Source organism: Bombyx mori, chromosome 28, assembly GCF_030269925.1.
Source record: "Bombyx mori chromosome 28, ASM3026992v2".
Lineage (NCBI taxonomy): Eukaryota > Metazoa > Arthropoda > Insecta > Lepidoptera > Bombycidae > Bombyx > Bombyx mori.
The window spans coordinates 8380263-8397693 of record NC_085134.1 but is presented as its reverse complement, the minus strand read 5'-3'; the positions used below and the strand labels follow the sequence as shown (position 1 = coordinate 8397693).

General features: G+C 39.2%; 1 protein-coding gene across 2 annotated transcripts in view; it reads left to right on the top strand.

The window, feature by feature from the left end:
• The window catches only part of LOC101740361 (proclotting enzyme), a 38393-nt gene extending 23505 nt beyond the window's left edge, over positions 1-14888 (top strand). For both annotated transcript variants that reach the window (XM_038021202.2, XM_004924281.4), the window contains exons 2-6: positions 508-655; positions 5117-5226; positions 6542-6700; positions 13615-13729; positions 14695-14888. In XM_038021202.2, coding sequence (XP_037877130.1) covers positions 508-655; positions 5117-5226; positions 6542-6700; positions 13615-13729; positions 14695-14873 — 711 coding nt within the window. In that variant the 3' untranslated portion in view covers positions 14874-14888. The remainder of the gene's footprint in view (positions 1-507; positions 656-5116; positions 5227-6541; positions 6701-13614; positions 13730-14694) is intronic.
• The last annotated feature ends 2543 nt before the right edge of the window (positions 14889-17431 follow it).

Here is a 17431-nt window from a genome sequence, read left to right as displayed (position 1 = left end):
CTCATTTGTTGATTAATTAATTGTTAATTAATTGTTAATTAATTAACCTCACGTTACCATTACCAGTACGGGGGTACTTCAGTACTCCAGTAGCCAAGGACCAGATAAATTTTTCTAATGAAATACGTACTAAACAAATGTTCACGATTGACTTCCACGGTGAAGGAATAACATCGTGTAGTAAAAATCAAACCCCCAAAATTATAATTTGCGTTATTATTGGTGGTAGAACGTCTTGTGAGGCCGCACAGGTAAGTACCACCGCCCTGCCTATTTTCAGCCGTGAAGCAGTAATGCGTTTCGGTTTGAAGGGCGGGGCAGCCGTTGTAACTATACTGAGACCTTAGAACTCATATCTCAAGGTGGGTGGCGCATTTACGTCGTATATGTCTATGGGCTCCAGTAACCACTTAACACCAGGTGGGCTATGAGCTCGTCCAACCATCTAAGCAATAAAAAAAAAACGTAGAAGAAGTAAATAGTAGTGATCGAATCTTTTTTTTTCAGTCACGTTCGAAATCAGACGAGGAAAGCGCTGACTTAAATGTAGTTTCCGCATGGATCGTCACTGTGTTTGTGAAAAATACGACCGCGAATGGCCAGTTCGACTATGTGTGCGACGGAGCTCTGATATCGAACCAACATGTGCTGACCGGTGAGTAATTAAACTACTTCTTCTTTCTCTTTCTTGTCTCTATTTAAGGTCGGCGCAGAGTCTTCTGCTGCGTAAGGACTTGGCATGAGTTTTACGATCAAGTAAGCTCTCCTAAGCCTATGACCTTCAGTAGTATATGCATTGCGATGTGCTTTAAGGAGGAACTTTATCCGATTTGGTGAGTGCGATGCGTTCAGCGCAGCAGTGAGGGGTGCTAATTAATGCACCAGCGAGCCGTGACATGTCGCTATATTACTGTTACACTCTGGGGTTCGGGATAAATAAAAAATTCTACCGAATTACACGTTAACACTGTATCAGTACTTAAAACACTTCACAAACACTTTAAAATTCTCAATTTGCGTCTTCCGCTTCGCTTCAGGTGATCCGTCCGCTGTTTCGTTCCGATTACTAAGTGACTGCGTGCCATTTATGCAACGCTTTTATGGCCGATACCACATCCCTAGAATTATCGAAAATATTCCACACATCTCTAGTATTGTGTTTCCACTATGTGACAATAGATGGCGTTGTACTTTTAGAGCGTTCTAGGTGCTACTAGATACTTCGATATTCGTTCGACTATTCGGCGATAGATGGCGTTACTCTTACTGGCGTAACCTTTCTTTAATCATAAAGCTGGATAATGACTGTAGATCCTTTGGAACTGGAACGTATGACTGCTTCCCAAAATTAGACAAGATCTAGAAGTCACCAGACGACGTTGCACACCCAGCTAACTATAGAAAAAAAAATGTGTGTGGGTGCTAGTCACACACGGTAGAAGTGAAACTTATAAGAAATAAAAATAATCGCAAGGGTCAACCACTCCGCAGTCTCACCCTGAGGGAACCGCCTGCATGCTCACTGTATCCCTACGCCAGGTGGAGCGCTTCGTGATTTGTCGGCGCCGATTGGAGCCGCTTCGACAAGCCAATCGCGGCACACTTATTTTTTCGTTTCGTTTCATCGAGTTTGAAATCACATCTCAACGATTCTAAAGAAGTTTCACTTCAACAATGTATATCAATCTAACGTTCCGCAAACTGTAAAAGACAGTAAAAAATTAGAGTCACCGTTTTCTATAAGAATATCTGAATCTTTGAATTCTACTTCGAAGACAAGTCTCGTTGAAATTAAATAGAAATCAGAGATCGGACGACTCTTTAGGGTACCGTGCTGTGCGAATTAATAATCACTAGTTTTTTTTGAAGTGAAAAATTCTTTAGCATCGTTGCGACTTGAAAGTCGATGAAACGAAAAGGCGACAATAAAAAGAGACAGACATATAAATTCATAAGATATAACATGTCACAATGAGTTAAGAAGCATTATGTCTGTGGACTACTTGTGTACACCTAGTATAGCAACGTAACAACCCACCACGGTCAGAGCGTGGAACCAGCGCTGAAGTAACATTACATAGTATAAAACAAAGTCGCTTTCTCTGTCCCCATATCCCTATGTATGCTTAAATCTTTAAAACTACGCAACGAATTTTGATGCGGTTTTTTGATGTGAAACATCTATAGCCGCACGTAAAACCGATTTCTGGCGTGGCGACACATGCCGTGGCGACGCGTCGCCATGCGCAATCGACTGTGCGATTCTTTCCCACTCGATCCGGCGTTAAGCCATCCCTCTCGCTACACTGAGCTCGGATACCTATAGTGTATTCTCCGTAGTGTACAGTGTTGTTTACTACAGTACACATAACCTGTGTTTTACTTGAAAACAAACTATTTTTCGTAATATTTTATTTTATCATTATGACATATTTAGTTCCTATCACAATCTGTTCTTTTTTACATATTACTTTTACAAAATAATGTCGATGTTTCACATCTGCCAGGCGTCCCGTGGCGGCTCACATTTTTTTTGTTTTATAGATAGAGTGATTGAAGAGGAAGGTTTATATGTATAGGTTTATATGCCGCGGTAGGCAGCGGCTTGGCTCTGCCCCTGACATTGCTAAGTTCATGGGCGACGGTAACCACTCACTATCAGGTGGGCCGTATGGCTCGTCTGCCTACAAGGGCATTAAAAAAAATGGGTAACATCCATTAAATAGTGGAGAAATCAATAATAAATTATAGTTTCCGAAGCGAAGCGAGGGCGGGTCGCTAGTTGATTGATAATTCGCAGTGCAGCTAGAGCTTATATAATGTTTACACGGATCATGAAAAACTTAGTAAATAAAACACGATTTGAGATACAAGAGATTAAGATTTGAAGGCTCCCACGACGAAGGAATCATCATAATCATCATCATCTCAACCTGTACAGTCTCCGCTGTTGAACATTGACCTCTCCAATCGATCTCCAATGTGGTCCATTGGGACCTGCATCCAATGTGACCCAGCGATTTTCACTAGGTTGTCGGTCCGTTCGGTAGGTGATCACAACATCAATCAAATCAAATCATCAATCAAATCAAAATCACATCCTCAAATATTTTGATTTGCGTAATTATAGTGTGTAGGGCGCTTAGTGGCTCATTACGGCAGGTCCATTCAACCTATTTCTATCGCGAAGCAATAATGCGTTTCGGTTTTATATTATACTTATTATAAAATTAACTAGACTTCCTATCATAAGGTAGATTTCTATATTCACTCTGTGATGTCTACGTATTTCTTAACCGACACTAAACCTAAAATGTATAAAAGGGTACAAAACAATTTGGGGATACAGCTGACACCGAAATAAAATACTGTTACGCCGGTAAGAGTAGCGCCATCTATCGCCGAATAGTCGAACGAATATCGAAAAATCTAGTAGTATCTAGAACGCTCGAGAAGTACAACGCCATCTATTGTCAGATAGCGGAAACACAATACTCGAAATATGTGTAAAACGTTGCAGAGATGGCACGCAGTAATGGCAGTAATCGGAACTACTCGAAGCGAAACAGCGAACGGATCACCTGAAGCGAAGCGGAAGAAGCGAATTCAGAGTTTTAAAGTGTTTGTTGAGTGTTTTAGGTGTTTTAAGTGTCGAATACAGTCTTTAGTTGTACTTTGGTGGAATTTTATTTATCCCGATCCCCAGCGAGTAACAATATGTTGACACAGGAAGTATGTGCTAATCATTAATTAGCAAGTATATCAGTTGACGGTGAATAACGTACGGAACCAGCACCATAATAATACGTTTCACTCAATGTTCGTTTTTTTTTTCCTTAACAAGCACAGGGCGCCAGTGGCTCTAATTTGATTACGCCCTCCTTCCGTTTCCGCCTTGCAGTCTACGGCTTAATATTATTTCCGGTCTGCAGGAAATGACGTAATCACTATATTTGTTGTCGCCGTCATTGGATTTTGTAATAATTGTGTGGATCACTTATTTTCGAATTTCTTTTTTTGTCAAGTTGTTTATAAGTAAATATGATGTCATGTAAATTTGAAAACTTTTTTTTTTTAATAATATGCTATTCAACCTCAGCCCGCTTTGATTAAAGATCTTTGGTTCAACTTGGATCCGCGTCGCTACCAAACTTCTCAGGATCACTTGCTAGGCCAATCTGAAGGTTTCATCAGAATATACATACACGCATCAACTTTTTAATTCTATTCTATCAGCCTACAGACGTCCACTGTTGGAAATAGGCTTCCCCCAAGCCTCTAGAATATATAGATTAAATTTAAAAATAACAACTTCGCTGCTTTCTTTAAAATGTAATACAATACTATCTTTGTTATACGTGTTTTCCAAAATCTAATCATTGACTTTGAATGAATGAATGAATGAATGATGAATGAAAGAATGAATGATTTATTTTATTTCAGACAACAAGAAGTCTATATATGTACATAGTATCATTGAAACATACTTAAAATTAACAAAACCAATCAAATAAAAAAGATACATTTATTAAAAACAATTATTAGTTGAATACATTTCAAATATTCCATTCAACTGATACTTACTTCGAACAAACCATTATTATTATAACTAGAGGTCCCGCAGTAGTCGAAATTCGACTATAATTAATTGTAATTGTAAGTTTGTACACTATTATGATTGTATTTTAAACTTCTACAATCACAAATTTCGCCAAGACTACACTATAAAAAATATTAACAAAGACAAACCATATTCTATTCTCAATTTGACCACAAACGTCAAGAACAAAAGTTAGACAATAAATAGTTTGCATGCGTGTGCGCGTCAAATACATGGTATGTAGTGTGTGTAATGTTTTCTTTATTGATTTAATGTAACGTTTATGCATTATTAAAAAAAATATTAGCATTGTGCACTTCTTCTCTGTATTCTCTATAAGTGTGGAAAATTTCATACTCCTCCGTCCGCGCAATTTTCGTAAAAAGGGATACAAAGTTTTTGCTTCACGTATTAATATATAGATTATTTAGTCCGCAAGTGAACCATCGTACAATGGTTCAAGTACCGAAAGTCATAACTTTAACTGCTTCAGATTTTGTTTCTAAATCATTCCAGGTGCAAGATGTACAGTCCACGCAAACGCCACGTTCAAGCCTGATGATGTTATAGTTATCGTCGGGAAGAAGTCTTTGCAAGGGTCTGGCGGGAATGAAAAGGCTGTCAGGGTAACGCTTGCTTTCTACTGCTCTGCATTCTTGAGACTACTCGTGTTCTGGGCAGCATTTGCCTAATTTTTTTTAATGGCGTATAAAGATGGATGGACGAAGTCACCACTTAATTATCGGAAACTGATTCCATCCACCTTATGACACATACTTGAAAGAGTGATTTGTATTGTATATTCGTCCGGGGCATTCGTGTTGAGCGATGCACCGGTGTGCGAATCTCAGGCGGGTACCAATTTTTCTAATGAAATACGTACACGACAAATGTTCACGATTGACTTCCACGGTGAAGGAATAACATCGTGTAATAAAAATCAAACCCGCAAAAATTATAATTTGCGTAATTACTGGTGTTAGGACCTCTTGTGAGTATGCGCGAGTAGGTACCATCACCCTGCCTATTTCTGCCGTGAAGCAGTAATGTAAATTGTTTTGTAAATCTAATAAAACATTAAGACGCAATAATCAATGTTTTTTTTTCCTACCTATGCTGATAGCCTTGAGCGGCTATTTCAGCTTCTCCTTGTCGTGTAAGTGAGCGGACATTAGATGGGTGGACAAGCTCACATTCCACCTGATGTTAAGTGGTTACTGGAGCCCATAGACGTCTACAACGTACATGTGCCACCCACCTTGAGATATAAGTTCTAAGGTCTCAAGTATCGGCGGGGCGAGTGAGGCAAATCACTCCTCACTACGCAGAAACCCGCCGCCGCCGAGCAGGGGGTCGGGACCGGGGTCGTATCCGTGACCTGGCCCCCTAAGAGCTAGGGGTCCCACCCGTTTCGTGCGGGGAGAGACCCAGACGTGGGGTGGCGTGCTTTGCACGCTCACCCGCAGTAGGAAGCCGGGTGATGGTAGACCGCGTTCCCCCGACCGCTCTGGGGGAAGGTGTAACGTGGCGCCATCAAAGCGGGCTCTCGGCCCGCTGAACGAGGGAACCGGTGGTCGTGTCGCTGGCGGCCGCCGATCCGGCGTCCGTGGGACGGTGGGATGGATGTAATGTGCGTCAACCCTGTCCCGCCGATTCAATAGCCCCGACTGGGCTCCGGCCCGGTCCGAGGTAGGGCGCCGGTTGTGAGCGGCAGGAAGGAGTTTTTAGTGGGTTCAACTCCCACATACCTCACCTGCCGCGCGGGTGGGGATCCGGGGCGAATTTCTCCTGTGGAAAAAAAAAAAAAAGGTCTCAAGTATAGTTACAACGGCTGACCCTCCCTTCAAGCCGAAACGCATTACTGCTTCACGCCAGAAATATAAAATAAAGTCTTCGTATGGTCAAGTTATTTGATTTTAATAATGTATTTATATATTGCAGGTCACCGAAATACACAGACAGGATAATTTCACAATCGTAAATGGTAAAGTTTTAAATGAGTTAGCGGTGCTCAAACTCGATGAGATTGTCTATGTTAATGACGATGTTCAAATCGCGAATATAAGTACAGGTGAACTTGGCGATTCCGACAAATCTTTAGTAAGTATCCCGAAACACAATTTAAAAATGTTTTTTGGTAATAAATTTTATAAATGGTAATACTAGCTGGCCCGGCAAACGTTGTTTTGCCATATAAATTATTTCTAGGAAAGATAAATAACCTAGAGACCGACTGCAGCGCCATTTGCCAGGCTGATTTGTAAATCTAAACCATCCAGGGTGCCACCCAAATGCATACAAAAAAAATCATTCAAATCGGTCCAGCCGTTTAGGAGGAGTTCAGTGACAAACACACGCACAGAAGATATAATAATAATAATAATAATAATATTTATTCATTCAAGCCTCTTAAAATACAAACACGTACAAAAATACTTAACACTAGTATAATAATATACATGGCTTTTTTATGAGGTATACAATAACAATATTCCCTGACTTTTATGCTAGGAAAACCTGTGTTACAAAAGTCAGTGGTTCAGTGCTAGGTCACCAGGTAAGAAAGTTAACCAGGAAGAACGATCTGTAAGAATATAGTACGTACGTGTGTGTGTGTGTGAGTGTATGTGTGTTAGTGTGTTTGTGTGTGTGTATCATATAATAAAGTATAAAAATATTATTATATATTATATAAAATATTAATTTAAAATTAGCTACAATAAATCAACAGTATATCATACTATATATACACCATTATACATTTTTACAACACGACTTGTTCTGTTTCAAAATAGTCTAAGTTTAAGAGCCAAGACTTCAGATTATTTTTAGCGTCATACCTATTTAAGCCATCTATCTGCTGAGATATATTTACTTTATTATAAATTCTGCTACCTGACGAATAAATCTGTCGTCTGGCAAATTCCGTCCTACAAGCAATAGTGTCAAAGGCCGGTTTTCGTCTCCTTGTGGAAAGTGAAGTTTCTTTAGGTATTGATGGGAGGCAGGAGTGCTGTCGCAGAACGGACCTGTGGATAAACAGTTGTCTAACCGTCAGCACTCCTGCGTCACGATACAGTTGTCTAGTAGAGTACCCAAAAGGCTTCCCCAGCATCACCTTAAGCACTGCCCTTTGCGCTCGTTCGATATTAATAAACTTTGTCTTGCAGGCACATCCCCAAATAGGGATGCAATAAGTTATAAGCGACTCGCAAAGGGAAGTGTATACGGTAAACAATATTTGCTTATCTGCCGAGCCTCTTAGCTTTTTAAAAATAAAAATTAAGCTTCGAATGCGCGTCGTCACAAGTTCCAGTTGATCATACCAATTGAAACAGCTGTCCACCAACACCCCCAAGTATCTGATATTATCAGTCCTAGCAATCTCCGAGCAATTACATGCGGAATATCGTCCATTACATACATGGGCCTTGAGAGTAATGAAATCACGCGGGGGTTGGACAGATTTTCTGCTTGCAAATGTTAAAAATTTGGTTTTGTCAATGTTTAGAGTTAATAGGTTGCGGTTCAGCCATGTCATCGTCTGCTTCATTGCAAACTCAGCATTCTCAATTGCCTCTACCCACGTGTTGCCTGAAACTATAAGTGCTGTATCATCAGCATATGCAAAGAGACGACAGTAGGGGTAAGATTGACTACAAAGATCGTTTACATAGAGCAGGAACAAAGTGGGCCCAAGAATACTGCCCTGCGGAACCCCGTACTCAATTTGCTCCGGCTTGCTTATATGAGGACCGATCTTGGTACATTGTGTACGATTTGACAAATAGTCACTGAAAAGAGACAGAACGTTACCTCTGACTCCCAGAACTTCCAATTTATTGATCAGAAGAGGGACACAGACAGTGTCAAATGCCTTAGACAGATCTAGAAAGATACCAAGACACTTTTGTTTGCGTTCAATTTCCGCAACAGTGTGCTTAACTAGCGAACTTACAGCATCTTCAGTGGAAATGTTCTTTCTAAATCCAAACTGATAATCTGAAATTATTTTATTGGAATCTAAAAAGCCACTCAATGCTTTATTCAGAATTTTTTCCAGAACCTTCGATAAAGTTGGCAACACTGAAATCGGTCTATAATTGTTAACACTGTCTCTGTCCCCACTCTTGTATATTGGATGGACAATTGCCTTTTTGAGTGAGTTGGGAAATTTTCCGGATTCAATAGCGAGGTTACAAACGTAGGTAATTACTGGGGCTAACGCAGGACAGGCGAGCTTGAATAACTTAGGGGGTATACCATCCCAGCCAGAAGCACAGTCACCACGAAGGCCACGTATTACGTCAATGACTTCCTGTTCGGATACTCCCGGCAGAACCATTGAATTCAGTTGAGAATATGTCAACTTGGGAACAGTGGTTTCAGTAACCGAAGCATGAATTATTTTACTAGCAAGCTTTTTCCCAATATTTGAAAAGTAGGAGTTAACTGAGTTAATGGAGACCTGGCCATCACTAAAATTATTAAGAAGCTCTAGAGGCGGAATAGTTTCTTTACCAGTTTGAGTGATACTCTTAATTACCTTCCAGGTCTTTTTTGGGTTATTTTTTACTTTATTAAACTCTGATCTCTCAAACTCTCTCCTCAGCTTTTTAAGTAGATCATTGCAGAAATTGCGGTATCTTTTGTAAGTCTGGACAAGAATGAGGTTATTGGGATTTGCTTTTACGCTTTTGTGCATGTTATCACGATTACGCATGCATCTTACTAAGCCTGTGGTTACCCAGGGTTTTATAGTTCTTAATCTACATGGGATTACAAAAGATATTGTGTGTGTTTGAAGCAGCGAGATAAGTTTGTTTAAAAATAGATCCGTAGCCAGGTTAACATCATGAGAGGTGTAGATTTCTGAAAAATCGTACACTTTTAGTTCAGCAATTAGCGTAGGATAATCTATTTTAGTACCAATTTTGTTAACGAGCCGTCTCATAGGTTGGAAGTTTAAGTTAAAAATTATAGAATAATGATCAGTTATAGTGGAGTCTGTGACAAGAGTCGTAGACTCCAGGCTCGACTTTATGAGTACGTGGTCCAGACAACTATCTCCTCTCGTGGGAAACAAATGACCAGGTAGAAGTCCATGAGATGCAGTTGTGTTCAAATACTCGTGCGAATGAGGATCTTTATTATGGGCCTTGATGTCAATGTTGACATCACCAATGATGACGATATGTTTAAAAGAAGATAAATTTAAAAGAGCATTATTTAGGCTAAGAATAAAATTGTCTGTGTTTTTATAAGAAGGTGATCTGTACAATCCAATGATAGCAAGTTCATCATAAACTTTACATATTAAACAATTGGCATCGGTGAAAGATGGTTCTAAAATAACATGTTTCAGAGTGTTTCTTACATATATAACTACCCCTTCATTTTGGTTCCTCGCGTTTTTCGATGAATATGAGATAAAGCCGTCAAGTTTTGGTAAGTGTACAGTATTCATCAACCAACACTCCGACAGCACAAGAATATCATGTACAAAGCTAAAGGAGCTCAAGAGCACATAAAATTCGTCAAATTTTTTGTTTATGCTTCTGATATTCATATGTATAATCGTAAGAGACTTTGAGTGCGGGTTCAAGTACCTATCACAATGCTGAGAAGGACATTTATAAGCGTGAGAAATGACTAGCTCTTCGAGTTCATGATTTAAATTGTCTAAATCAACCATTTTGAGAGTAAAGTAATACGAAATAGACTACTCGCCAGCAAAGAAACACTGAAGTATAGAGCCCGTGAGAATATAGGAAGACCTAGTAGATAAGATACTATAATTTTTATACTTGAAAAAGAACAAGAACTTAAATAAAGTGTCGCATTAAACATACAATTAATATATGTTGTGAGTAGGTTATGTTTGAGCGTGAATGTCCTTTGTATATATACTTTCCTAACGAAATCAAATGGTTCAATATCTGTATTAGGGTACAGCCAAGTTTCAGATAAACAAAGAATGTCTGGATCATTAGTATCCATTGACTCTTGGAACTTGTCCCAGCCAGTATTCATTGAGCGTATATTTAACAGTCCAAGCGAAAATGTTTTGAATCCTTGATGATTAATTTTTTTATGAGTAACCATTATTGATACATATATTTACTAAGACATGCATTAGAGTCCACAATTATTAAACATACTAAGCTAACTTAAACTGCTAAATTGTCTAACACACTTTTATTTAGCACTGGGATGTGACTGCTTTCCTCATTTTTTCTTATATATATCCGTCCGTTCCTAACCCACACAAACCTGTAGTTTAATTCTTTCGCCTTTGCACGTGCTGCTGCATGGAGTTGTTTATTTTCAGGCGTCAGGTGCTCTGCTATGAATATAGCTGACTTCTTTTCTTCTGCGATACCGAGATGGCCTGTATTGAGTCGGTTACTGGGGTTATTTTTATTATATTTATTGCTGCTTTATGAAAAGATTCCTTGAAGCGGGGGCTGCTGAACTTCACTAAGATCACTCTTGGACGCGGATTAGCAGGATTTAGTTTTGCTATTCTGGAGCAATATTGTAGGTCAGTGTCCTGGACAGGGTGGTTTATAACGTTACCAAGTTGTTTAACCGTTGATATCAATGATTCCGTTTTAAATTCTGGTACACAATGTATCTCCACGTTTGCCGCTCTCATTTGTTGATCCAAAGTCCTCAGTTTGGCAGTAATTTCTAGATTATTAGTCTTTAGTTGCTCGTTTTCTTTTTGTAGGTTCTCAACTATTGTTTTCTGAATAGACGCCTCATTTTTCATTTCTTCAAATTGCTCGTTAAAGAAAGTTATGGACGCCTTGAACTCCGCGATAACTTTCTTCATCTCTTGTAGTTGAGTAATGTTTCCTTCGGTTATTTGCCTCATTGAACTTTGGAACTCGGCTCTGAAGATTTTACGGATTTCATCCGCTGAAATGCATGGACAGATTTTCACATTGCTGTTCTTACGAAATGTCACATTGTTCTCTGACTCGGAAAAGTTATCGTCATCTCTTCCTGTTCGCGCAGGTGAATCCGTGTTATCACCCTTTGGTTGTTGCGACTTGCATAGCTGACAAATCCATTTCTTTTTATGGTCTTCCGTCATCGTACTATAGAACCGTGTTTCGGGAACATTTGCGCACAATAAATCGTACAATCTACTACATTTGGAGCATTGTAAGAATCTTCGGTCTTCAATATTTTCTTTACACCCAGAACATTTTTTCTTTGCCGGTGGCGCCATAACGTATTTGTATGTGCTAATATCAGAGTTTACGCTCTTGGGACGCTTACTTTAAGGTTGCATTCAGTCTGTGGCGCGGTCAATTGCGCGTGTGTGAGTAGCAGCGAGCGGCCCGCGGGTTGCCCTAGGTCAGGGTCGCCGGCCGTTAATATTCAATAATAATATAGTTTTTCAATTGCTACTCACAGGTTTTTATGTATTTTGGAAAACTGATTTCACCAATATGTAGTCCAATAAACAAGCTTTCTTTTGATATATAGCACAGTAGGCACAATCCACTTTTAGCATGAAATATTTACAAAAAACCGTAGAACAAAGAAATATCGTGTTATTCGCACAAGACTTGTCCGGAATGTTCAACTTATATACTTAGTCTGGCCATAAATACTGTTACAAAGGAAAACAAAAAAAATTCTATGGCAAATAACATTCATTACTTTTACAGTGTGTTAGTTTAATACATAAATATAAAACAATTTAAAGTATAAAAAGCTTATTCGAAGTGATCTCCATTGGCTGCAATACAGTCCTTTAACGTTGAGGCCAGTTATCAATAGAAGCACGCACTCTTTCCATGGGAAAAATTTTCACTGCCAATCGTACGGATTGTTTTAGGGACTCCAAATTATCATGGCGTTTAGAGCAAGCCGTACTCTCTAAAACTGACCATAAATCATAATCCAGCGGATTAAGATAGGGACTAGACGGCGGCCAGTCTACAGCTCTGATTAAGTCCGAAACGTTCGTTTCCAACGAAGACTGCGTAGACTGAGCTTTATGACCTGGCGCCGAGTCTTGCTGGAAGGACCATTCTTGATTATTGAACATGGTGTTGTTAAGGGGCTTCACTACCTTCTCAAGAATGGTATCTTGATACACTTGTGCCGATGTTTTGATACCTTTTTCACAAAAGTATGGCTCAGTCACTCCTTCATAGCTAATACCCCACCAAACCATCACTGAATTGCTCAATTGTAAAAAAAATCTCATCCGTAAACAAAATTTTTCTATGACCTCCCATTGCGTACCGCTTCAGTAGATGTTTCGATTTTACCACCCTATTCTCTTTTAAATTATCAGTTAAGAAATGACCAGTACGTCTCTTATAGGTTGCAAGTCCTAAGTTATCTTTTAAAATACGCGACATGGTTCTAGGTGCTATCTTCATCTCCCAAGATAAAATCTTTTGCTTTCGGACAGGGTTTCTTCGAATTCTTTCCCTTACTGCTTTGACCACCTTTTTCGTACGAACACTACGTGGACAGCCAGATCTTTTTCTGTCACAAACAGAGGAGGTCTCATTGCACCTATTAATAGCCCGGTACACAAACATTTTACTAATACCAAGCGTATGGAGAGATTTAAAAATTGCATTTGGCTCCATACCTACTTTGTGTAATGCAATCACAGCGATTCGGTTCTCTTTATCACTCCACTCCATTTTAATATCGCAAAATATTGTACAATGTATTGGCGCCAAAATGAGAAAATTCAATGAGCAATCATATAAAAATGACAGATTCCAAATTCAAATGTAATATTTTGTTTATTTTTAATTGTAACAGTATTTAGGGCCAGACTAAGTATACATTATATCTTGAAGGGGACAGTCTAGAATGTTCCTTGTGGAGTCTTGTAGTAGAAACGAGATAAGAATATTTGGAATATCTCTAACAAAGATACTGTTTTAAGCCAGAATCGAACATCAATTCCAAGAGCTGGTGACAATGGTGTACATTCGTAAAATACATTGATCTTTCGTGCCAAATTCCAGACAACTGCATGGGCCTTTTCGGGTGAACTAAAGTCTGTTTACTTCGAGAAAGTAGAAAATGGATCGTGCGCTGACGGCGACTTAGAGAATGTCTTGTGTGCTACTTATGGAAACGGTAAGGATTTTATAGGAGTAAGTAGCAATCTTTTTTGGCCCCAACGATCATCCGTTCTACGAGCGATGCCAAATGCCACTTCAATGCCGCAGTCCTTGTCGGTTACCGTGGTTTTCCTGCGCATCTCCTCATTTCTGATTTGATCTCGTAGTGAGACTAGTTGTAGTGAAATAAACGTTAGGGCCGAAAAGTTCTTGAGTGGCGACCGCGTGTCGGAAGACGTAGCGTGGGTAGGCCTCCCACAAGATTGAACTATGACCTATTGAGGTTCGCGGGGATCCGCTGGATGCAAGCAGCACAGGACTGATCTTTGAGCCTTGAGGGAGGCCTATGTCCTACCCAGTTGGCGGTGTATCGCGTTCCGACCCGGCAGGCTGGTTCTGGCCCAGCGGGGTATCCCGGAAAACCAGCGGCATCGCCCGGGCGGCCTGGTAGGGCCTAGGCGCGGGGGCCTCGTAGGAAGTTTGGCAACCGGCCCGGAAAAAAAAATGAAGACAAAATTCGAATGTCCTAGAAATGAATACAATAAGCATTCAATACACACTCATTCGTAATCGAAAGCACCTTATTAATATATGAAACATCGAATGAAACCGCAAAAGTGTGAGTTTTGTCTTTGAAAATCTGGTAAATGGATACTAGGCACAGTGTCGTACAAAGTAAATTAAATTAGGAAATTTTAACAGTCACCAAAATAATAAAATTTAATTAATGTTTTTATCAAGTTCAGGATAAAAACATTAATTGAACCGAAAATTAATTTTGCGTTCAAAAGATTCCAGAACACATACAAATCGGCTCACTAGAAGCACGTTACAAAAGCCTGATTTTGTATGCTGATAGCCTTGAGAGGCTATTTCAGCTTCTTCTTGACGTGTAGGTGAGCTCACGGGGCTCAAACCACACAAGCCTTATTTGAAGCATGCCTTGTCAATCTAATTTACTCTTTAATTTGTATTTTCCAGAGGTGGCTCTTTGTCCCAGTTACGGAGGGCTCTACGCTGTCAAGGTTGAGAACGCCTGGTTTCTTCGTGGCATCCGATCAGGAGATCCAGCAGAGAGGGGAATTTGCTTCATCAAACGGATCGATTATACAACCTTGGATAATTATTTGGATTGGATCAACCAATTTTTGGAGAAATAAATTAGTTAATTAACATGGTGTTCTTTTTTATTCAAAGATCTCATTGGAGATAGATAAAAGTTCTTCCTCACGCAATACTGCTGTGAAGTTGTTTATTAATCGACTGAAAGTTTAATTTAAATCTATATATTAATACGTGAAGCAAAAACTTTGTATCCCGTTTTACGAAAATTGTGCGGACGGAGGAGTATGAAATTTTCCACACTTATAGAGAATATAGAGAAGGAGTGCAGAATACTATAATATTTTTTTTTATAAAAATGTGCGTTAATAATACATTAAATGAATAAATAAAACATTACACACACTACCATGTATTTGACACACACACATATAATATATACTCTTTATTTACCGTCAAACTTTTGTTATTGCTTATAGTCTGTGGTCAAATTGAGAATAGGTTAATATTGTTTACCTTTAATATTATTTGTCTGCAGTGTAGTCTTGGTAAAATATGTGATTATAAAATTATAATAGTCTTTGACAATAGAATCATAATAATGTCCAAATTTATAATTTCAATTAATTATAGTCGAATTTCGACTACTGCGGGACCACTAGTAATATTAGATTTTTATTGAAGAACTAGCTGACCCGGCAGACTTCGTAGTGCCTCAATCGATAAATAAAAGACGCAAACAAAAGGAATCCGTCTGAGGGGGGGACATCAAGGGGAAAACAAAATTGTTATTTTTATTTAATTCCGAGCATTTTCATATTTATCTACCTTTTAAACCTTCTTTGGACTTCCACAAATAATTCAAGACCAAAAGTAGCCAAATCGGTTCAGCCGTTCTCTAGTTTTAGCGAGACTAACGAACAGCAATTCATTTTTATATATAGAGAAGACTATTGATGTATCTTCATTATCTAAATTGTGTTGAAGTCTTTTCTGCTACAGACATCCAAGTCGGACACAAAAGCCCGGGATTCTAGGTTTATAATTGGATGAGCTTGTGGTCTAAAGGACAAGCCGACTGGGGTACAAGTATCGAGCGATTCGACCATACTGGTGTTCGAATATTGCACGACAATACCAATAACTTACAGGAAATAAATTACCAATGACGTGATTGCGATTTTCTTGGATGAACTATCAAGGATCCTTTAGTAAAAACTAAAACAGATTTTTTTAATTGCCCTTGTAGGCAGATGAGTATACGGCCTACCTAATGAGGAGTGGTTACCGTCGCCCATGGACTTCAGCAATACCAGGGGCAGAGCCAAGCCGCTTGCTACCGTTAAGTGGCGTTAAGTCTGAAGTCATCGTGGCCTAAAGGATAAGACGTCCGGTGCATTCGTGTTGAGCGATGCACCGGTGTTCGAATCCCAGGCGGGTACCAATTTTTATAATGAAATACGTACTCAACAAACGTTCACGATTGACTTCCACGGTGAAGGAATAACATCGTGTAATAAAAATCAAACCCGCAAAATTATAATTTGCGTAATTACTGGTGGTAGGACCTCTTGTGAGTCTGCGCGGGTAACACCGCCCTGCCTATTTTTGCCGTGAAGCAGTAATGCGTTTCGGTTTGAAGGGTAGGGCAGCCGTTGTAACTATACTGAGACCTTAGAACTTATATGTCAAGGTGGGTGGCGCATTAAAAATACTGAGTAAAATGAGAAATTTACTTCTACATATTTATAGTATGGATACATTCGAAGTGTGTATCAAATTGGATAGAAATCTATATATTAATACGTGAAGCAACTTTGTATCCCTTTTTACGAAAATTGCGCGGACGGAGGAGTATGAAATTTTCCACACATATAGAGAATATAGAGAAAAAGTGCACAATGCAATTTTTTTTTTTAATAATGCATAAAAGATACATTAAATCAATAAAGAAAACGTTACACACACTACATACCATGTATTTGACGCACACACGCATGCATACTATTTATTGTCAAACTTTTGTTCTTGACGTCTGTTAAATAAATTAAATATTTTAATCTATTCTCAATTTGACAAAATCTATTCTCAGTTTGTCTTTATTAATATTTTTCTATAGTGTAGTCTTGGCGATATTTGTGATTATAGAAGTATAAAATACAATCATAATAGTGAACAAACTTACGATTCCAATTAATTATAGTCGAATTTCGACTAATGCGGGACCTCTAGTCCAAATTACACTCCCATTCGCAATATTAATATATATGTCGAAGGGTTAAAGGCCATTTAGTTTAAATGACATTTGGCTTAATACTCGACATTTATCTTTGTAATTAAGGGGGCGTTTTATTTGCCATTAGCTTTTTTTCTTTTCTTTTTTCCTACCTAAGCTGGTAGCCTAGAGAGGCTATTCCAGCGGAACCTTAACTAGTAGGTGAGCTCACGGGGCTCAAACCTGACGACGATGCTAACACGAGCCCTAGCAAGAGTCGTGCTTCGGAGAATCTACCACCGGATCGGAAATGCGACCCACTGAGAAGATCCGGCGAGAAACTCAGTGGGCTGTGTCTGAGTGTTAATTTACTCGTCGAGCCCTTCGTCGCAAGCGACGGGTTCGACGAGAACGGTGACCGGTGCTTGAAGCACCTAGAAG